General features: G+C 41.1%; 2 protein-coding genes across 2 annotated transcripts; both read left to right on the top strand.

Moving 5' to 3' along the window:
- The first annotated feature begins 265 nt into the window (after nt 1-265).
- LOC117456946 (NACHT and WD repeat domain-containing protein 2) lies at nt 266-10,211 on the top strand. The gene is made up of 10 exons (XM_034096816.2): nt 266-441; nt 530-618; nt 1,580-1,687; nt 1,929-2,126; nt 2,429-2,561; nt 2,644-2,792; nt 3,840-4,190; nt 4,497-4,598; nt 5,297-5,975; nt 6,613-10,211. The coding sequence occupies exons 1-10, from the start codon at nt 381-383 to the stop codon at nt 9,774-9,776; spliced, it is 5,034 nt and encodes a 1,677-aa protein (XP_033952707.1). The 5' UTR covers nt 266-380; the 3' UTR covers nt 9,777-10,211.
- A 537-nt stretch (nt 10,212-10,748) lies between these two features.
- On the top strand, nt 10,749-20,990 carry LOC117457582 (probable E3 ubiquitin-protein ligase HERC4). Its single transcript, XM_034097734.2, has 23 exons — nt 10,749-11,012; nt 11,693-11,843; nt 11,948-12,024; nt 12,393-12,620; nt 13,190-13,281; nt 13,387-13,514; nt 13,756-13,910; nt 14,155-14,210; nt 14,635-14,726; nt 14,847-14,906; nt 15,029-15,125; nt 15,321-15,501; nt 15,963-16,114; nt 16,438-16,557; nt 16,695-16,793; nt 16,967-17,146; nt 17,702-17,845; nt 18,266-18,432; nt 18,523-18,580; nt 18,681-18,751; nt 19,133-19,316; nt 19,936-20,038; nt 20,166-20,990. Exons 1-23 carry the CDS (start codon nt 10,790-10,792, stop codon nt 20,399-20,401), a joined length of 3,054 nt encoding a protein of 1,017 aa, XP_033953625.1. The 5' UTR covers nt 10,749-10,789; the 3' UTR covers nt 20,402-20,990.
- Nucleotides 20,991-23,080: the final 2,090 nt, after the last annotated feature.

The following is a 23,080-nucleotide window of genomic DNA, read 5'->3' as shown; positions in this document are numbered from 1 at the left end:
GTATTTATTGTGTACAAATGTTAATTAATAAAAAAATATTGAAAGTTGTTTTTTGTGATCACTTCTTTTATTTCTGTTGTGGTTGTTTGTAATGGTTTGCCTTCCTGTAACTAATGTGTAGCGTGTGTGTTTATGCACCTGTCGTGTCACGTGTGTGTGTGTGTGCGTGCGTTCAGTCTCTGGAGGTGGGTGTGATCATGATAACACACTTTATAAACACCCGAGGCCAGAGTTTCTGGAGTGGGGCGGGAAGTAGAAGGGAAACAACAGCGCAGAGCAGCAAAGCAGCAAATGTTCACTTTTATGTGGGCCATTGAACATGTTCATGCCAGAAGTTTTTGCTTTATTTTAGCAACTTCCCAACTCTTTCTCAAAAACAAATGGACTGGTCACCTTCAAATTCCACCTGTGTGAAACTCTATCTGTGCTCCAACCCTGAAGGTATGAAAATAAACCAATGCATGAATGTGTTGTTATGTTTCTGAAGGTTGTTGTGAACAGATGTTGTTTGTGTTTATGCTCTGTACAGATAGCGTGGTGGAGCGCAGAGCTCTGAGAGAGAGTGTGTTTCCAAAACTTAGAGAGCACTGCAGACACACACTGGGACTGGATGTCAGGGTCAGTACACACACTTATCTTTCTAAATGTGTATGTGTGATGCGTGTTGTGTATTTCAGATGCAAAGGTATTAGTGTTGTCGTAATGGCTTTTACGGAAGGAGGAACATTCAGCTGTGGTCGAAATGGAAACAATGTAACTAACTTGTTTTTACATTTGTAAAGAAAAGTTGCATTTATCAACTGTTTTCAGTGATGTGTCCCAGGTAGTTTGATTTTTCTTACCTGATGATATTCGAATTTTCATTAACAATTCCTTGATAGAATATTGTTTACATTCATTTGTGTAATTGTTTTGTTCTCAAAATGTTGAACATAATGAAGCTGATGTGGATTCAGAGGTGAAGGTCCTGAGTAAAACTTGTTTGGTCTGATCAACACTCATTATACACACTATAAAATATGAGTTTTCTAAAAGTGTGCACCCAAAATGATATTTTCTCTCAGTTGGCTTATTGTTATTGCACTATGCAGACTCCTCCTTATAAGACACACTGAAGGACATCGTTTCATGTCAACATTGGAATACAAAAGCAACATTATGTGGTAGCTTCCAAGGAAAAGAGATGAGCAGCTGTAACGCGACTCTGTGCGTAATGTGTCGGTGTCGATGAAATCGCCTCAGGCTCTTCAACCAGCACATAGTGCCGTCTCTTTTCAGCAGCATGTGTAATTAGAGAGAGGGACGAGTATCATGTGTTTCTGAGCCACCACCTGTCCGATTGTGCTCCTCTCTGTGTGCTCTTCACAAGCGGATTATCAGTCATCTCTCCTCTCGAGAGTTTTAATTATGCGTGTGTGTGTGTGTGTGTGTGTGTGTGTGTGTGTGTGTGTGTGTGTGTGTGTGTGTGTGTGTGTGTGTGTGTGTGTGTGTGTGTGTGTGTGTGTGTGTGTGTGTGTGTGTGTGTGTGTGTGTGTGTGTGTGTGTGTGTGTGTGTGTGTGTGTGTGTGTGTGTGTGTAGGTGTTAGACCCATTTGAGTCCAGTGACTCCAGTAGTTGGCCAGAGGAAAACAGCAGACAGCAGCTGATTGAAGAATGCAGAAAGAGCTCTTCAGGACCTTTTTTACTGGTAAATAAATCCCCTCATCTTGGGTCCCCTTCGAGCATCCTGGTGTTTTAAAACATAAAAGATAATTGAATCATAGTTTGAGTAATACCACAGCCATGAGGCACTATTATACACTGTCATTAAATCAGTCCCTGTTGAGCTTTTATAAATCCATAAACACCCATTTGAGTGTGAATGAATCTGTGCTGAACGAGGAATCCCATAATGCTGTTCGTTCTGTGTCCATGTGGTGGCGCTGCAGGCTCTGGTAGGGCATCAGTATGGCTCAGCCAGTCTGCCTACCCAGGTGGAGGTGTCAGACTTCCAGCTGCTGCTGCAGGAGGGTCAGCGGGCGGGGGTCCGCACCCAGGAGCTGGAGCAGGCGTACCGGAGGGACGAGAACACCCTCCCCCCCTCCTACTGCCTGAGACCTCCACACAGACCCACCTGCTGCCCCCAGGTGGTCACACTCAACCTCAGAAATACATGATTCATGTTGTGTCTTCAACGGGATTACATTCAGATTACTGGTTCATTCAAAAAAAGGGGGATTACTAGCAGGATTACAATGGAGCAATGAATAAAGAACAATCATTTGAAGCACATGCGCACATTACACAGTCTATACATCATCCTAACCGTATTGCATGTGATCATATTTTAGATATAATTTACCTTGATTAATAACATTTCTATATTTTCGAAACATTTGTTACTACAACTGTTAGACTGTGTGGCTGTTCCTATCTGTGTGTTGTTCAGGAGGTGGAGGCAAAGGAGGAAGAGGAAACTCCTAAAGAGGAAGAGTTAAGGAAGGTGTTTCAGACCATTGTCAGTCTGTGTGTTCACAACGGTGTTATGAGCCCAAAGACAGCCAATAGCTACTGCAGATCAGGTGAGATATAATGTACGTCAGTGTAGGAGTTTTTCTGGATGTTGAGATATCATTTAATATGTGATTTGCTGCGTCTCCACAGCCCTGGATGCAGATCTGAGGTTTGCTCTGGACACCCGTCCTGATAATGAGATCATCAGACGCTGCCTGGTTTACATCCACAAGGTCATCAATGCAAAAGGAGAGACAAAGAAGAGCTGTATGAAGTCACCTCCTCAGCCGCAGTCAGAGGTGAGAGTCATTATTGTCTCTGCATTTCTGCAAGAAACACAGCACTTTCATCCACACACATTGCTATACTGTGGGGCAAAAGTACATTTCATATACTTTTTTCCTTATTTTACAAGTTTTGGAAGGAGACATCTTCTCTAACTGCTGATCATGTGGCAGATTTGCCTTTCAGAAACCAAATGTTATCACCATTGTTTTCCAGAAGGAGCAGGTGGGGCCTCCCAGAGATGTTCATAGCCTTGCTGAACTAAATAACAGTTTAAAGGAAAAGTTAACTTAAAGGTGGGGTAGGTACGTTTCAGAAACCGGCTCGAGTGCACTAAAATTTGAAAGTACACAGCCGAAAAGAATCCGCCCCTTCCTTCAGACTTCCTTACAGAGCACCTCCTCCAACACACATAAACGCGCACATGACGTCAGCAGACTGGTGAAAGTGGCCGCCTGTTGCTGTTGTTCTTATTATACATGCTGGCGAGTCATTGAAGTACTGCTGCAATGCACGCCCAATGACGGCACACCCAATGAGGGCACGAGATACATTTGTGCGTGCACGAGATGGAAGGCTGACAGACAGGGCGGCAATCCTTTTTACAGTATTACGGCTTCCACAGATGACATTTTTTTATGGATTTTTTGTCAAAGCACTTAAGATATTCATTGCTATCGGGATGTTAAGAGCATTCCATATAACAAAAAGTGTATCTCGAGCCGGTTTCTGAAACTTACCTACCCCACCTTTAAGCTTATAGATCGCCACTACCATGGATGGACATCAAAGACATCAAGCATTTTGATTCAAGTAAAAGGGTTAGAGATGTGAGTCATGCCCATGTTGACGTGGGGAACTTGCAAAAAACTTGCTTTCTGACTCTTTCAAGTAGTACTTAGAGAAAGATAAACATGATTTGTGTTATTGAAAGCATCAAGATGTGCTTAGAATATCTATGTCTATATCTATCAAGGTACATACATTAGAGTCTGTATTAAAGCTAGAAAATAAATACAGAAATTAATAATAATAACTTTGTTCTTGTGCTTTTTTGTTAGGCTGCTACCTTTGACCTAGGGACAACACCCACTGATGGACAACTGTTCTCAGAGCTGTGTGACCACTTCCTGCCTGGTCTCATCGGTTCCTCCCAGCTTCTGGTCTACACCACGGCCACAGAGTGTGACCGTCGACATGGTTACACGACAGCCAGGAGGCGGGGCTATGCCGAGTCTCTGTGCCAACAGGTGTACTGCGACCTTGTGGGTTTGATTGACAGCTGGAACATCTCACACAGCAGCGATGGCTCTCAGCTCAGCGATGCTTTGGCCAGAGAGCAGGCCGAGCAGCAGGAGCTGTGTGACTCGCTGTCGAGGTTATATGATGTCATTCGGCCTGAGGAGGAAGAGGTCAGGAGGAGGTCTTTATCTGTTTTCTAAACACAAAAAGCAGCATTAACATATTGTCTTTGTGTATACTTATTGTGTAGATATAGACACTTCTGTTTTATCTTACCTTTGGCATTGTAAAGGATTAAGAGCTGAGGAGATCTCTTCTCAGTAAAATAATTACTTTACAAATGAGTAAATGACGTGTTATAACCAGTTTAAATGTATTTTGGGGATATTGTTTGGTCTATTTTTCCTGTGAAATTGTGATGTAGACAACATGTTAAGGTGCCATGCATTACAGGAGAGTATTTGTATTTGCTGCAGGTCAGAGCCTATGTGGAGCAGAGTGAACGGCAGCGCCCCCTAGTGGTGACAGGAGGCCCGTGCACAGGAAAGACAGTTCTGATGGCTCACTGTGCTCAACAGGTCAGTGGACTGAAATGAAATGGGAAACTCACATTAGATTTGAATTCCTGCCAAACCCAATTCATATCCAAAAACAAATCAATTAATTATGAACAGACAATAGAGAACACGTATTTATAATTAAGGAGGATGTCATTTAGAGTAGAGTTTTTCATCCTTTTCCAATAATGAAATGTACTTATTTGTTAAAAAAATAAAAAATGAAAATGAATAGTCAATTAATCAATAAGTTAGTGACAGAAATGATTTGCAACAATTTTTATAATCAAAAAAGTCATTTTCCGTAAGACAACAATGCCTATCATTATGAAGTGTTAGTCTTTTATATGAAGTATCAGAAATATAGATGTTTTACTGTATACTGAATACTGTAGTTCGGTTTTGGACTGTTTCATGGACAAAGAGAGACATTTGAATACATTACATTGGGTACAACTTTGAATTGTGATTTTCCGTTATTGACATCATATCAAATTGACCAAAAATATATATTAATTCATCATGTTGAATAATTGCTTTATTAAATACAATTTAGAGTTAAAGAGAAATGTTTCTTGTAGCTTGAAGCTTTATCAGAATAAATAACCTATGTGGCTAAATCTTACATTTCAAATAAAATAAATACAACCTAGCAAAAACAAAATCTGTACTATATGGTTTGGATAAAAGGTATATAAGTGTTTTGTCTCCCTCCACAGATTAAGTCGTGGCTACCAGACTGTGATCCTGTGGTGGTAACTTATTTTTGCCACCTATCAATAAACCAGTCCCCCAAGCACTTGTTATCGAGCCTGTGTTATCAAATTGTCGTTAGATATCACAGCAAATCTTCCTCTGAGCAGAATCCCAACCACTTTGAGGATCCTAGCTGTATCACTCAGCCCTGGGAATACAACACTAACTGTAGCTCATCACCCAACATGTGTGTATCTGAGCTTAAAGAGCGTCTCACATCCCTTCTCTCCTCCATGCCCTCTACCAAACAACCTCTAGTTCTGATCCTTGTTGGGCTGGATCTCATGAAAGGCAACTTTGGACCTGAATTCCTGGACAGCCTCCCCTCCCCTCTTCCTCACAGCGTCAAACTCATCCTCACCGTCTCCTCCAACCAAACACAAGTCCTGCAAGCCTTTAAACCACAAAGAAGTCCGCCTCAGAGTGTGTCAAAGGGTAGTGAGAAGGAGTTGGGATATGTGTGTGTTCCGATGGGACTGGTGGACAGGAAACAGTGTGTGAAGATGCTGGCAACACTTCTGAGCAGTTCAGGGAGGAGGGTGACTTCAGGACAACAGGCGCTGGTGAACCAGGCGCTGACTTCCTGTCGTCTGACTCTCTACGCTCGACTCCTGCACCTACACACCTCGCTCTGGCACTCTGGTACGACTAATACATTAAACAAACACTCTTTAAGGATAATAATTCTATATTTTTACTTAGTCATCAAAGCCCAAGACAATACCAAAACAAGCAATGCATTAATCCATCTCTGAATATTTTCCTTTCTCCCTACCCTGTATGTGGTATTAAGCTTCAAACTCTGTCTGGTTTTATATCTTTAGAAATAGGTTACACATGTAGTTTCATTCTTCTGGATTGTACTGTATTTTATTCAGCACATTTCATGTGTTATATGAGAAAAGATGGGGTGACATTTGCATTATTTACATTATGATATAAAACGTTGGAAATGCATTATAAGGATTAGAGGAATTCAAATGCATTTATTTTCATTTATATTCAAAAATGTTAAGAACATTAATCACAGTGACACACAAAACAAAGTAAGGGACAAAAGGGATACAAAAAAAGAGAATAGAAAATAAAATGCTTGAATGCTTTAGGATATTGTGTTTTTGTTGCCTTTCAAAATAATGATAAAAACAACTGTTATGCTGTTAAGTGCAACACAAGTTTTACAGCCATCACAAATAAAAAAAAAAATAGATTTTTGAATAATAAAAACCGTCTGATTATATTTCTCTCTTTCTGTCCCTTTTAATTCCCTCCTCATCAGATTCAGATGTGACTGAGTCTTCTCTCCCTGATGGCGTCCATTCATCCATTTCTGCATTTCTGGATCACCTGGAGCAGAAGCATGGCCCCTTTATCGTAGCTCGGGTCCTCTCTCTCCTCTCCCTCTCCAGGACGGGGCTCACTGAGGCCGAGCTCGCAGATCTGCTGTTCTGTGATCACAAAGTGCTGACTGCGTACACTCCACAGGGTGGAAGCCTTTCCTGCGATATGAGGGTGCCACAAATTGTTGTGGAGAGACTTCTACTGGATTTGAAGAGCTTCCTCATTCGGAGGACAGTTGCAGGGTCACATGTTTTGTCCTGGGTAAGCAGGCATTTCAAGCTGGTGGTGGCTAAGAGATATTTAGGCTCTCAAGAGGTGAGGAAGGAGATCCATTTGGCATTGGCGGACTATTTTAGTGGCAGATTGTCTTGTGGGGGTGCAAAACCACTTCTTGTTAAGCAGACATCTGCACCAAACAGGATCTCAGGGAAAATGGGAATACACATTGACAGGCAGCCATGCAGCCAGCCGTTTGTCTTTCCCCTTTCTAACAAAAACAAAGGCCGGGTGAACTTGAGGAAGGTCTTAGAATTGCCCTACCACTTGCAAAAAAGCAGCAAATGGGGGGAGTTGGAGCACGGGCTGTTCATGTCTTTGAGGTTTCACCAGGCTATGGTTCAAGCAGGACTCCTGGGAGATTTGGTAGCCATGTTAGAGGATGAGGAGGGGTCACACCACTTCAGTTTATTAAGGGAAAGAGCACTTCTAGCAAGCATATTGAAGTCTGGTGCTTGCTTGTTGCAGAGCTCCCCCCTTCAGCTGCCCTCAGTGATGGAGACGAGCCTCCTCCCTTACCTGGAGGTGTTTCCTGCCCTCAAAGGTTATGTCGGTAAGATGAGACAGGAGAGGAGGGACAGAGGAACAGGATTAGGAGTAGCGCTTTTCCCTTCTCCTTCATCTGTTCCCTCCATTCAGTGTTTGAAGTGTGATGCCACAACTGAGGGTGTCTCTGTCAGAGAAGCAGCTGGGACAGAGAGTGGGATAGTCACAGAGATCATGGATGATGGCGAGGCGTGGGTTTGGAAAGGCTCTGGGTGTGAGATAGTCAAACTATCACTGAGCTGCGAGCAGAAGGAGATGAAGTTTGCAGGCGTGAAGAGCAGTGGTCATTTCCTGCTGCTTTCAACACAATGCAACAAGCTTTTCCTGTGGGATGTGTCTGGCCCAGAAATGTTTCTGCAGGTTGAAGACCCTTTGAAAACAACAGTGAACGAGGTTGAAGGATTTGTTGCTGGTCAGAAAAAAATACTTCTCTGGTGGAAAGACGAGTGTTTCGTGAGTGTGTTTGACGTCTCCAGTGAGATTTTGACTCATGTCCAGTGTCAGAGCTGTGTGACCTGCTCGGTTTGCTCCTCTAATGGCTTTTACATGTACTGTGGGCAGGACGAAGGCACAGTGTCCATTTTTGACACCAACACTGGCAGCCTCCTAGGCAGTTGTTCAAACTCAAAGCACAATGCAGTTGCATTGATAATCCTGTGTGAAGAAATGTGGGAAATGGCTTGTGTTGACAGGACAGGGGGTGTATCCCTATGGGATGTAGCAGCCAACAGAAACCCACCAAGACTTGTCACAGAAAGCTTTACTGGGGGTAAATCTAATGACATCCTTAATATGGATTACTCACATGAAATCCACACATTACTGGTGTGTCAATCCCACCAAGTTGCACTGTGGGATACCAGTGACTGGGAGCTGTGGGACCAGTTCCTTGCTCCACAGGGGAAGGCATTCACTCAAGCTGTGCTATCCCAGGATGGCCACCTTTTCCTGGCTTTGTTCGACGCCTGTCCCCTGGTGTTGGTGTGGAGGGTCAGCACAGGGGAGTGTGTTCTCTCCTTAAAAGTAAACAACCAGCCTTGTAAACTCATCAAAACGGCCTCAGATGTTGTTTGTGTCACTCTTGATGGTGTCTTGACAGTGTGGGACTCCGGGATGATAGATGTTGCAGGTACAGCTCCGAAAATGGGGTGTGGAGTAAAAGAAGTGGTGGTTGAACAGACAGGAGAGTGGTTCTACACCGCTGATGGGTCGGAGACCGTGTGGAGATGGAGATTAGAAACAGGACTTCCACACGATAACTTCCTTCATGATGGTCCTGTAGAAAAACTGCGCCTTTCCCCAAATAACTTCCATCTTGTCACGCTCTCAGCAGGGGAAATATACGTTTGGCTTACAGAAACAGGGCAGAACATCCTGCGTATGAGTGGCAGCAGAGCCACAGACATCCTGATCACCCCCAACAGTAACTTTGGGGTCAGTATTTCTAAACGGGGGTTGTCTCGGGTTTGGAAGCTGGCACACGGGAGCATTGTGTGCAGCATAAACTCGTACCTATCTGGCGCCCAGGTGTCTCCTGGGAGCACCTTCCTTATTGGCCTTCGACGGAGAGACCTGTTAGCTGCCAGTCTGTGGTCGGGCTCCATCAGCAAGCGCTTCTCCTGCATAGAGAGCTCTGAGCATGTTGTTGCTTTCCACACACTTTCAGACCATCCAGACTTTGTGGTGGTGATGGCGGCTTCAGGGGCGGTGTACACCTGGAAGGTAACAGAGGACACCCTGTGCAGGCACTTCCAGCTGCCTTATAGCTTTCACTGTCAGCCACAAGACTTCCAAATGTCCCGTGATGGGAGCTACGCCGTGCTGTCTACTGACGATGAAGCCATCAACCTCTTAGACTTATCTCAGATCAGACTGTGCTCATTCAAGGCTGAGGGTCCTGTCGTTAAAGCTTGTTTGGATACAACTGGATGCTATGCTGCTTACATATCTCAACCCAGCACCACTGTGGAGAAAAACTGCGGCGGCTGCTACGTGCACGCCAGGCCAGTCCTCACGGTTGTACGACTCGCAGACGGGGAAAGAATAGGAAGTGTGTGTCTGGATAAGAATCCGTTGACTCTGGTTGTGTGTGAGCGGCAGTTTGTGTTTGTGGGATTTGAGGACGGGTCTGTAGGCGTTTATTCAATTGTAGATGTTGAGGTTACTGGGGAGGAGTTTGTTGGGTGCAAGGAGAATTTGAATGGTTGTTTTAAACAATGCCCCTTTAACACAGCATTAAGCAGGTTTCCACTACCAACCCCCAATATTACATGGCCTTAAGATTTAGCTTTGTAAAGATGTTATGTTTTGGTTCCGTTTGTTTGTTTTTCAGCAGGACTGCTGCACAAACCCAACTTGGATGAAACATGGGCCAAAGAAGAAGCCATTACATTTTTTTTGTAAAGATTGAATAGAACATCTGGCCTTTTATGGATTTCTTCACTCTCTAAGTGCATCACACCGTTGATGTTGTTGGACTGTGTTTTTATATACATTTATTTATATTACTTATTGATGGCAAACAAACTGATTGTGTGTATATGTGTATAGGCTACTTAAAACAAGTAAAGGTGCCACACTTCTTGGGAACCTTGGCAGCATTGTTTCAGTTTCAGCTTGTCTGAGCCAATAATGATGACTTCACCCAGCATTTAAGTTTCATTTATGTGAAAACTAAACCAAACAGGGGTCAGTTTAATTCATATCTACTCTAATTGTAACAAATGTCTATGTTTTAATAAAATAATTTGTAATGAATACCTTGTTTATATCTCTGTTTGTGTATTTAAAAGGTCCACATTTTTGTCAGATAAAAAAGTACACAAGAACAAGAACCAATTCAATTCGGTCGGAACACCCTAAAAATAAATTTAAAAAACACCTGTACCTTATGCAGATATACCTAGTTATATTTTTGCCACATTATGTTGCAGCATTTCGGTCAACATGACTTTTTAAAAGATAAGAGATCTCTTCTGGGAGCTGGTGTCTCTCATGCTGCCTTCCTGTCTTATTGGCAGGCTCGTAAATTAGAGAACGTATATCGTGGTTTCTATTAGATTGTGTTTTGCTTGCTTTGTTGGGAAATAAATGACACACTGAAGCTAGTTACAGCCTTAGTTATCGTGCTAGACCTTTTAAGCAGACCTATTACTCCATTATGCAACACCCACAGAAAGAGAAGCACAAATGCATATTTACTATAGTGATACTATTTCCGACAGCACTTAAAGGCAGCATCAGTGGGGATAAATTGCAGGCGCAGATGCTGCAGGCAGAGTCCAGGTGGAGACATGATGGTGCAGCTGAACTGTTGGGGAAACAGCTCCAGTGGACAGCTCGGTCCACAGACAGCCCTCAGCCCGGTGTCCTGGTCGGTCCCCGGGGTTATCACCGACATCTGCTGCGGGGACCAGCACACTTTACTGCTCAACGGGGAGGGCAGCGTGTTGTCATGTGGAAACAACTCTCAGGGACAACTTGGACGAAAGAACCGTAAAGATGGGAGAACAACAGGTAGGCTGCAGAATCTCGACATAAATAGCCATGTCGTAGCCCATAAAATAATAAAAACTTAGACAGTTAGTACTTTAGTAAAAACGTGAAGTGTTTTTTATCATGATATTTTTTATCTAAATGTAATATATTTTGAGGATATATGATGTTTACTTTATCTTGTGTTTAATCATTATCTTATGGGCCTGCATCGAAATCCATAAATGAACTTGTGCAGCTCAATCAGCTGTGCTACGTTTCAGTTTCAGTTTCGTTTACCCCTTGTCAGCGAAGACACCGAAAGTTATGTGTGATGTTCAAGAGTAGGTCGGAAAGTGGAACATTCATTACAGTGATGTATTCGGGTTTGTAGGGATAGTGGCAGTACAATAATTAAGATAATTTAAAGTAAGTAAATACAGTGTAATATAGTCCTGCATTCAAGATGACCTACATTGTAAAAGAATAACATTGCATTAAATGAAACCAGTAAGTAAATGAACTCAACATTTTACATTTAAGGCAATGTAGTTAGTTAGTAGCCTACTTTCCACCATTTTTTTAATGAGCATTGTCACTTTTTCTTATGTATAGTTGATAGCACGTTTGGAACCGTTTTTCTTGATTTGTTTTGTATTAGATGGGCAATATTATTATTGCAAATATGATATGTTATCCTCTTTTCTGTCCCCCTGTATAAGGTCGTGTGGAGGGGCTGGGCGATGTGGTGGCCATAGCTTGTGGTCAGGACCATTGCCTGGCTGTGTGTGCATCTGGAAAGGTGTTCTCCTGGGGGGCAGGAGAGGACGGACAGAGAGGCCTTTTACCAAATCTACTCCACAACAGACCAAGGTAAGATCTCACACTAAGCAGGATTATATGAATATGTATACTTAGGTCTGAAAGTAGGCATTTGTTTGATAATTTTTACTTGCTATTGTTTCGTCAACATGCAGTCATGTGCAGATGCCACTGCCAATACCTGTGATTCAAGTTGCTTGTGGAAACTCCCACTCTCTGGCTCTGACTAAAGGTATGACAATGAACATACTGATGCCATCTTTCTGATATGATATGCAACAGTCACAGTGTTTGTTCCACAGTTTGTTATATTTAGTTATCTGTAATGTTGTAATGATTTGATTTAGAATAGATCTTAATGTCTATTTATCACTGTGCCAGTTTCCCTATTCCCCACTGCCAATTTAGTGCTAAGTAAATGTTCTAGTTGAAGCTTAAGGAAGATAAAGGTGCAACACATTTCAGAAAACAGGAAATGTTGAATGTAAAAAAATGTTTTCATTATTAAATCAAAAGGTTAATCCAAATAGGAAAACATATTAATTTGACTTTAGCTTCTGAACAATTTTAGTGTGTTGTAAACTAAATAACACTTTTCAGGAGGCGATGTCTTCTCGTGGGGTTCGAACAGTCATGGTCAGCTAGGCCTGGGGAAGGAGGTGTCGCTGCAGTTTGTACCTGACCTGGTGCGCGCTCTGACCGGAGTAGCGGTTACCCAGGTTACGGCCGGAGCGACCCACTCCCTGTTTCTCACACTCCCAGACCTGGTGTACTGCTGCGGGGCCAATAAATCTGGCCAGCTGGGTCTCAACAGGGTGGACGAGAAGGGTAACAATTATGTACTTCAATTGTGTCATGTGATGTTCAGCAAGCAGCAAATTGTCCATGCAAGTGGAGGGCTTTTGTCATTTTTAGGCCAATTCTACACAATCTGGACCACCTACAGAAAAGGAGAGGGAAACATAACATTTTACACTCACACCCAGGACACACTGCCCATGTAAGCAGTGTGTTACAGCCACCTCGCTGAACACCTGTCGCATGCTTGTAGTGTCCACACTGAGGCATTAATGCTCTGCTCCTACTGTATCAGCCCTTCTACATTGTGTTTGACTTTCATAATGGATATAAATAATAGAGTTAGAAATGTGTATTCCTTTGTAAATAATAGTTCTCGCCCATTAAAAGCCGGTATTCTTTTCATTTTTGAGTCACTGCACTTTCCACAACCTTAGCCTGGTAACATTTCAGAATAAAAGCCTTGTGTTAACACATGTAGGAATTCTGTCCAGAGAAAAAAAAAGACTAGAGGCTTTAATAAAAAAAAAAAAAAAATTGTACAGACCATCATAGCTTGTATGTATAATCATTATTCTATTTTTAATCATATTTATCAGGCAGGTTCAACATCTGCATGGTACCCGCCCTCAGACCTCTGGGTGTCTCCTTCATAAGGTGTGGAGAAGCACACTCTGCTGTGTTAACTAAGGTACTAAATATTCTGATTTCAACCAATCATTAATTACATTGTAAACATAATAACCATATTAGGATGTTGCTTATTTTTGATATGATGTGACGCTGTGATTTCTAGGACGGCAAGGTTTTCACTTTTGGAGAGGGAAGCTACGGTCAGCTGGGTCACAACTCCTCTGATAATGAACTGAAACCCAGACTGGTGGACGGTTTGGATGGACCTGCATCACACATTTCCTGTGGCAGGTGAAGACAGTGTTTTCATTTAAGAAAGGCTTAATGTATTGTGGCGTTTTAGAGTGACTAGCTCATTACATTTACAATAAAAAGGACACCTACAGTATTGCACATCTATCCATCCTGGGAGAGGGATCCCTCCTCTGTTACTCCCCCCTCTCCCTGAGACAAACTTTACATTTGATGTGTAAAGCTATATACATATAATTGGATTTATTGATTTACAATCACAATTGTTTTTGTCCCCCAGACGTCATACACTGGTTTTGTCCTCCTCTGGCCAGCTGTGGGCTTTTGGCGATGGGGCCAAAGGTCAAATTGGGACAGGACGAACAGAAAATAGTCTGACTCCCACTCTGGTATCTCTTCCATGGACCACTGAAAGTGTGGTAGCCGTCCCCAAGGGTGTGTATGTATGGCCAGGGTGGTGTTTAGTAGATTTGTAAGTTCCCTAACAAAAAATTCAGAGCATTAATATAGCAACATACAACTATTTGCTTTGTGAAGGCATATTGGAGAAATAGTATCCTTCGCAGAGAATATAAGTCTAGTTAGCAGCAGTTCTAATCAATGTATTTTTATGGTAGAAGTAGTGTCAAACTAAAAGATACATTCAATATGCAAATGTATTGTTTCCTGGTTTAAGCAGACTTGAAAATATCAGCTGGGTGGAATACAAGCTGTACCTACACTTCACCTCCACAGGTAATATGTTCAGAGACTCACTGTGCATATTGCATGAACAATTTCTATAGGTACAGATTTGATCTTAACTGATAAGTCTGATGCCCTTATATGGTTTTAGTGGGGCTTTTCCTCTTATGCTGAATGAAAATTGCTAGGCAAACGCATCAAATGTAAGATCAAATGCAATTCATCAACCTACTCAAGATGGAACAGATGTGGCTGTCAGATCACGTTGCGTGAATCCCATGTTGGATTTTCTTATTTTCATCTTATTGCGGTGTTCAGGAACAAACACAAGATACAAATAAGAAAACATTCACGCACAAGGCCCATTGTTATTGCAGATTTGATCATATATATATATATTTTTTTTTTACCTTGATTTAATGTTAGTTTTTTTATCAAAGCTTAAATCCGTTAAATCTCATGTCTGTCGTTTAAGCGTTTGGACAAAGGACAGATAACTGGGCGACTTGATAAGACCAAACTTCAACAATGGCTGTCAATGACACATGGCAACGTAGAGGCAAAGAGGTCATTATTTTCATACTTTAATTACGGTTGGAGTTCAGTAGCTGCACATATAAAATATCATACATCCAGCAGTAGATGCAGTGTTTTCATGGTTTCCCTCCTTTTCTTCTTATTCAACAGAGAAATATCTTCCATGTTTCAGACCAGCACAAGTCTTGTTGCAAGTTTCACGAAGGCTGAGTGAGTTATTTTTCTATTGTTTAACTCATGAGTTAAAAAAATAAGAATTATAAGATCTTCTGAATCCCATCAACTCATTCTGGTTCTGCTACTTAGTTTTAATGCTTTGCTTTTGATATCAGTGGGCCTCCATCAGAAGCAGGTGCTCTAACTGTGGACCTTGATGCAGCTAGCGAAGCTTTCGACCAGATGCTGGCAGTGCCATGGATCAAACAATCAGTTAAGACGTTTGAATTACTGCCAAGCATTACTCTCTTTTGCTTGAGACGTGAACTGAGATACAGTTGTGACCCACAAGGCTCTAAATCCCTTCTATGCATGGAAATGGTTCAAACTAGCCACTAAATAGTTGTTTTCACAAACGTATTCATGCTGTTTAAACATTACAATGTAATCTCAATTTCTTTTTCGCAGGTACATCTTACACTCCTGATTGATTTGCTCTGCAATTCAAGCCATCTCCTAAAATCACCAGAAATCTTCCTGATTCTGCTGACGTGTTCCCTCCTCCAAGAGGAGTGTAATGTCATGCAGCCGGTGTTGGCGCTGGCGATCAATATTGTTGATCTGCAGGAGAAGACTCAAGATACACTAAGTAAATGACAGCAACATTTTTCTAAAGTATTTTGTTTGGTTTTGTAATGATCCAAGGTACTTTCAAAGACAACAATAGAGTGCAAATAGTTTATTGGTTTAGAACCAGTCGATTTTTAACATGCATAAATACTATTTAATTTACTTAATTGTTAACTGATAAACAAATTCTGAAAATAGTTTTTTTATCATTAATGTCAGATTAACTGGTTTTCATGTTTTCTGAAAGTAACAATCAACATAGCATTAGCCAGCTAATTATATTATATATTGTATTGTTGTGTCAGATTAATAACTTTGTCAGATCAAGAGATGTACACATTGTTGTTGCCAAAAAAACATGGAAACAACAAGCATGTCCAAGCATGTTTTGCTAATTTGGTCAAGTTGGTGAAGATCTGCTATTTACTTGCAGTGTGTTGAGCTGTCTAATACAAGACGGACAATGCCTTTTGTTCTCAGGACGCTGGTGGTCCACCCTGAGACCCTCCATACTGATGAAGCACATCTTGGTGTTCAAAAAGGCCCTGGCCTTCCTGCTCAGAAATGGCCTCCTGGTAACTCATAACCCCGGAGTCAAATACCTGGTGGAGGTCCTCAAGATGCTGTACAAAGTGAGTGCCGTTTTTTACTTTTTTTATTTCAGGACCAAACATGAAAGGAAAACATTTATCCTCATAAAAGGATAAAAAAAGACGGATTTTCCCCGCTATCTGAACCAGCCCCAAAGAGTTTTTTAGTTTTTTTGCTGGTGTCAGAAAGGTTGTTTTACAGTCTGCCCTGTAACTCATCTGAAATGTTGCTACCTTTCGAGGCAGATGTTTCGGCCCTTTCTAGCAAACTTTTTCGTTTCCCAGAAGAGGTCGGAAAAACGTTTGTTCAATCTTTATGGGTGATCAGAATGAACTCTGAGGCCAAACGTGTGTTTTTCTTATAGGCAAACAAAGCTGGAAAGTCCTACAAAGTCCCACCGAGCACCTTCTACGTAGAGGAGATCAGTGACAGTGTGCTGCTAAATCAGGACGTTGCTCTTTGGCTTCGATTTTCCAAAGAGGAGGTAAAAACATATCTTACCATTTTCGAGATATTGCATTTATTCCTAATTATTTGTGATTTTATCCTGCGCATTTTCTGTTGAAATGCTTCTTGCTGAAATTGTTTATATTTATTTATTATCAATTTATTTCCTTTAAGGATGATGTCGACACACCCGTCATTTTCTGCCGCTACCCATTCTTGTTCACTCTGGTTCAAAAGGTGGCAGTCTTTAATCACTATGCGTTTATCTCAAAGGTACAGTATTCGTAACATTATATCATTTCTAATCAATTTATTGAAGTTCTTATTTAGTTATTTTTCATAATACAGCTGAGGTTGTTTCTTGTTTTGAGCATTCATTTGAACCAATCTGTCAATGTGTAGATGTCTTTATTAAGATAAAGATATATTAAGGTTTGTAATTACAGAAAGTGCAGGGTTTCCTTCATGAACTGGCCTTGGCGTGTCCTGAAAAGCTCTGGTTGGATGGCCCAGACTCCGCCCCCGCGCCGGTCTTCCAGCTCACCCTGAGACGCTCTCATCTGGTGGAGGACACCTTCAGACAGCTGGGGGCGGCCGACCACTGTGCCTTCAAGAGGGAGCTTTTGGTAAACATACTACAACATACCTACAAAATGTTGCCATGTTTAGTTGCCTGAGGCAACATTTTGTAGCCCTTGTCTTTTTATACTTAGTTTCAGAGTTATTTTATAGATACTTCAGCCATTTAGTGTTGCACTTCCATATGTTGTGGGATTCACAAGAAAGTAAAAATTGTCAAAATCACAGCAATGTAGGCTGAGATATCTGAAGATCTACTCTCTGTAACGGGTCACAAATCAACAACATCTGTATCCTACGGTCCCCACAATGCTACTTAAAAGCATATTTTTCATTGCTTCAGTACTTTTTACTTTGTGTAAAATCAGTTGACTTCATTTTGAGCAAAATGTCAATACAGTAAACATTTCAGTTTAAAATGTGACCATCAATAGCATGAATTAGTGGATTGTGTAAGGGGAGTTGTTGGTGTAGTAATTATGCATCTTGGAGTGTCTTAGTTCTAAGCCCACAATGGATGACAGGAAGTTTTATTTATGAGAGCTGATACTGATTTAGTTTAAGGACTGTTAATAATGAAAACATTATTTGATCCTTTGAAGGTGCAATTTGATGAAGACAGGACGAAGGTGATGGATGTCTACAAAAGAGATTTCTTCCTGCAAGTGTTTGAAGAGCTGATGTCTCCCAAGTCTGAAATGTTCATGTTCAACAAGAGCAACACTCTGGCCTGGTTCCCTGTCAGGGTAAGACACGATATTTAAACACAAAACCATTAATTAAATTAAAGGGCCCATGTCATGGTCATTTCTCGCGTTGCTCGCGCAAAATGAAAGACCTCTGGTTTTCCTCTCTTGCTTAACATATCCCATAGCTGTGTGGATGGGGCGGTCCCGCTGCTCATTCTTGGAGGGGCTGCTTGGTACATTTGAAAATATATTGGTATATTGTCGATATACTGCCCAGTCCTCTATACATTTACTTATTAAATTCCTCATTTGAATGCATTTAACATACAAGTGAGGTGATTACTATACAAGTCTTATGAACAAAGACGTGAATGTATAACTCTGATTTTTCTGATATACTGTACTGTACATTTTACCTTTTCATCGTTATTGAATCCTACCAAATCTTAATCATGTGTTTCGTCATAAACCAAACAGCCAAAAGTAGAGGAGAAGACTTACTTCCTGTTTGGCGTTCTGTGCGGCCTGGCTCTCTACCACCACAACCTTGTCCACTTGCGCTTCCCACTGGTTCTCTTCAAGAAGCTGCTCAAGGTCAAACCCTCACTGGACGACATGAAGGAGTTCGACCCTGTCATGGGAGAGTAAGACTCACATATTCTTTCTCTGAAATGTTTGCAGGTTATAGTTGTTTCAGATTGATCTTTTTGTATTATTGACTTTCTTGTTTACAGGTCTTGGCAGATCCTGTTGGACTGTCCTCCTGATGAGGTCAACAAAATGACTTTCACTGTAAGTTTACTCAATCGCAGTCCGAAAGGCATTCTTCTGCTCTGTTGCTCACATGTGTTTCTGCATATTCAACTCTGGCTGTAATCGTTTGTTTGACCAGGTGCCCTGGGGCGGCGAAACAGCTGAACTTGATCCGAAAGAAACTGGGAAACTTGTGACAGCGTCCAACAGGTACGGCTAACTGCTGTATTTAACAATCTGATCTGCACAGCTTTAGTCTGCCTCACAAGCTTTACACATGTATTTAGTTTCTGTCAGTCTGTGTCTTTGACCACCTCCCAGATTTCTTGCTATTCAGTAGTACATGCTGTCAACAAACACACAATGATCCATTCTTACGTCGACTGCAAATCTTTGCTGCCATCTAGCAGTTAAAACAGTTAAACATGTCATAAAAAAATACATTACTTTCATTAAAGATATAGCGTTGAGTTGCTCTACTGTGTAAAGTGTATTACAGAAGAAACATTTAGAATTGTTTTAGGTGTGGGATACTCAATGTCAGCACTCGGTTTAATCTTTTGTATATTCTTTTATTAAATGTTTTAATAGGAAAGAGTTTGTAGACGCCTACGTCAACTATGCCTTCAACAAATCAGTGGAGGGAGTGTTTGAAGCGTTCAAGAAAGGCTTCTTCAAAGTGTGTGATATCGACGTGGTGGAGTTCTTCCAGCCTGAGGAGCTGCAGGCAGTGATGGTGGGCCAGGAGAACTACGACTGGGAGGTGTTCAAGAAGGTCTGCTGAAGTTCAGATATTCAGAATAATGTTTTATCTTATGTCTGAGGATATATCATTTGAAACAAGAATATATCACAAAAATATGGAGAACAAGATGACCCGTTTTTTAGGTATGTGTTTAAGTGACTGTTTCAGTTGAAGGTCACATATTATGCAATATGCACCTTTTCATGTCTTTTACACAGACATATACTAAAGATACTCAGAAAGTTTCAGCAATAAAGTATTCAAATGTTCTGCTGATCCACATATTTAAAATCCTGTCTAAGAAAGAGCAAATCAGATTTGAGATACCATTCGACAGCTAGTGGGAAACACTGACCAATGAGAATAGACTGAGCTTTTGGGAGGGAGGGTCTGAGGAGTTCATCAGATTCAGGAAGAGGCTGAATACAGCTCTTTTCAGGCAGTATGAGAAGAATAATGGGTTTTTTGAACATTACAGCATATAAACATATTCTAGTAGTCTCCAAAAATATTTAAATAAACCTAAAAAGGTAAATAACATGAGACCTTTAAGATATGCTCAGTTACTTTGCTTGTTCCTACAGTTTTGTGTGTTTAAGTGCTTGTAGGGGAGATGTAAAGTAACTTTCCACATGTCATTTCCAAACAGAACACAGTTTATGAAGGAGACTACCATGACAGGCATCCAAACATCGTGACCTTCTGGGAGGTGTTTGAGAATCTGACCGCGGAGGAGAAGAAAAAATTATTTCGTAAGTATCAGAAATGATTGACATCATTACGTTTCAAGTGGAGTCCCTGCTATCAGTATTACTGTAGCTTCCTTGGTGTTCTATGAAGTTGTATTTCATTAATTTAAGATTCTTTATTTGTTATCAGTGTTCGTCACCGGCTCCTACCGTGTTCCCTTTGTGGGTATGGAGAGTGTTCAGATGAAAGTCGCAGTGTTGCCCGATTCCACCGAGATCCATAAGCCAGAATCCCTCACCTGCCACCGTCTGCTGTTACTGCCCGTCTACCAGAGGTACCCGGCCGAGAGGACCATGCACACCAGGCTCCTCCAGGCTATTAATCACAACAGAGGCTTCTGTAAGAAAGCAGACATTACAGAATGAAGTAATGAAGTCCGCATTATTATCATTTAAACAGTTGTTATTTTTGTCGGAATAATCTGCCAAATGTAAGCTTCATCAGCAGTCTATATTCTATTATATTCAGTAGAAACAGTTATGCATGTATTTGTTTTGATTGCACTTAAACATGTTGACATATTAAGAAATCAGTTTTTTGGGAACTCTGTTATAGGTATGACCGGTGTTTTAGCATAAACACACATTTGAATAGGGAAGAAAGATTTAAAAATAAATTAAAACTGCCTGACGTAACACAACACTTTAAAGTGTATAGTGGGCCAACATTTTAAAATCATTCTCCACAAATTGTGTGTCCAGAAATCAGGCTCCTGCCATTTCTGTCACTGTTACAGTAGGTCCACTCTGGATTGAGCACCATGCTTTTGAAACATTATGATGACATTCTTAGCATTAAGGACTTCTTCCGTTCATGTTGTACAAGTTTAAAACGTAAGTTAATATCTTATGTTTGTGTGACCAAAGTAAAACAAAATCTTTTTTTAATCAGGAAATGTATTATTTTCTTAACTTTGTAACCTAACAAACTAAATAAATGTGTTTTTCTATTCAATACCGGTTTGCAGTTTATTCAATATATTGTTAACTTGTTCTGTTTTATCTTACCTTTGGCATCGTAAAGGATTAAGAGCAGAGGAATATCTCTTCGAAGTCAAATAATTACTTTACAATTTAGTACATTACGTTTTTATAACTACTTTAAATGTATTTTTGGGGATATTGTATGATCTATTTTCCCTGTGACATTCTGATATAGACAACATTTGCAGTCACATTGCATTAGAGGATGGTATTTGTATTTGCTGGAAATCAGAGCCTATGTGGAGCAGAGTGAACAGCAGCGCCCCCTAGTGGTGACAGGAGGCCCGTGCACAGGAAAGACCGTTCTGATGGCACACTGTGCTCAACTCAACAGGTCAGTGGACTGAAGTGAAATGGGAAACTCACATTAGATTTGAATTCCAAATCCAATTCATATCCAACAACAGAGAAATTAATTATATGAACCGACATTAGAGATGGAACAAATATGTATAATTAAGTACACATAAAGAGTCATTTAGACTAGAGTTTTTCATCCTTTTAATAATTAAAGGTCCATGCTTTTCCGGTTATTACCTGTTGCCTTGTGTGTTATGAAGGTTGTTATGCATGTAAACGGTCTGCAGAGTCAAAAACACTCAAAGTACACCCTGTAGGGAGTAAAACACAGTCTATGCTGCCCCAAAACGCCTCGTTGGAGATTTCTCATTTTCCATTGTTTACTTCCTGGGTACTGTGACGTGTCAATACCCAGAGGCCACACCCTCTGCCAGCATTTCACGAAACAAAGCTTCACAAACCTTTCAGCGATTCATGCCAGATATGTACAGCGTAGGGCACTGAAGAACGATGCTGTTCCTACTTTGTTTGGACCAGTGGGAGATTCGGGTACACAACCTGTAAGTATTCATTGTTGTTTGTATTTATGATGTTTAAAACAGACTGTTTAAATGGACTGTTTAAATGGGTAAACGTTTTTCGGGCTACTAAGTTGGGATCGCGGAGAAATGCTCACCGCAGACCCATTCTCACAGCGTTATAAACCTTTTACTTACTCAATATCAAGCCACACTTATTGTTTTTACAATTGTTTTTACAATTGTGGCGATGTTCAGCTTAAAAAGCCTTGTTCAACACCGCGGTGAAGTTAGTTTAAGGTAGGATATTCGACAGACATTCGCGGACTTTCCAGCAGCGTCAGTTTCCCCTGCTGCTGGCTGTATTACGACGGGGAGATCTTCTCCGTGAAACGCAACACACTCTCACTTCCTAAGCGTCCAGGAGCGACGTTTGGTCAGTGTCCGTGGCGTCCAGTTGTGACGCTCCTAGGCTCCTTCAGCGTCATAAAGGGACGCAAATAGCTTTCAATTGATTGCAATGTATTCCCATCTGCGGCGGGATTTGACTCTCATGGAAGCACGGAATTCGTTTGTGTCGGCTGCCCTTAAAGGCAATGTGAGAGTCCATTCCCATTGAATAACGGAGAATTGTACACCGGAAGTAAGTATTCCTCTTACTGTCGATTGATTTTACAGTGATATCTGCACTACTCATCGACTAAAAAACACCAGAGTATCCTTGTTAATTACACAACATTGATTGGTTTAAATTGTGTGCAATGCTTTTGTATTTTTCCCGTTCGATTCGGAGAAACAAATATTTTTTCGGAGTAAAGGATGGGAGAAGACACTACACTACCCAGAATCCCCAGCTATCGTTTGGACTACACCATGTGCTCTGTTTGACAAACCCCGTTTTTTTTCACCATTCATTCCAATGGCTGGGGTCTATGTCACGTGATCTTCAAATTTCTCCCTGCAGAAAAAGAAAACATGGCCGAACTTCGTTTTATTCTCGGTGGAAAATGCCTATTTTAAAGTTAGTTTGGCCATTAAAATGCGTTTTGATGTCATTTGATGCGAGAAATATGAGTTGTTATTTCAGATTATGTGTGCAGTGGATGTACATGATCTTTAGTTTGCTAGTTACTACAAAGATTACTTCAGGAAATCGCGACGTTTTCATTGTTACCAAGGTGGTAGGGACGCTGCTATCGATATTATTTCTGTTATGTTGTGTAACTGTTTAATGGTGTTATCT

Source organism: Pseudochaenichthys georgianus, chromosome 13, assembly GCF_902827115.2.
Source record: "Pseudochaenichthys georgianus chromosome 13, fPseGeo1.2, whole genome shotgun sequence".
Classification (NCBI taxonomy): domain Eukaryota; kingdom Metazoa; phylum Chordata; class Actinopteri; order Perciformes; family Channichthyidae; genus Pseudochaenichthys; species Pseudochaenichthys georgianus.
The sequence above is the reverse complement of the archived record's forward strand: the minus strand, read 5'-3'. Positions and strand labels throughout refer to the sequence as shown.

Coding starts and splice junctions, on each gene's coding strand:
- LOC117456946 (XM_034096816.2), top strand. CDS start 381: ATGGACTGGTCACCTTCAAATTCCACCTGTGTGAAACTCTATCTGTGC. Junction 442..529: donor TCTGTGCTCCAACCCTGAAG/GTATGAAAATAA, acceptor TGCTCTGTACAG/ATAGCGTGGTGGAGCGCAGA. Junction 4,599..5,296: donor TGGCTCACTGTGCTCAACAG/GTCAGTGGACTG, acceptor CTCCCTCCACAG/ATTAAGTCGTGGCTACCAGA.
- LOC117457582 (XM_034097734.2), top strand. CDS start 10,790: ATGATGGTGCAGCTGAACTGTTGGGGAAACAGCTCCAGTGGACAGCTC. Junction 12,621..13,189: donor CAACAGGGTGGACGAGAAGG/GTAACAATTATG, acceptor CATATTTATCAG/GCAGGTTCAACATCTGCATG. Junction 17,846..18,265: donor TGGCCTGGTTCCCTGTCAGG/GTAAGACACGAT, acceptor TAAACCAAACAG/CCAAAAGTAGAGGAGAAGAC.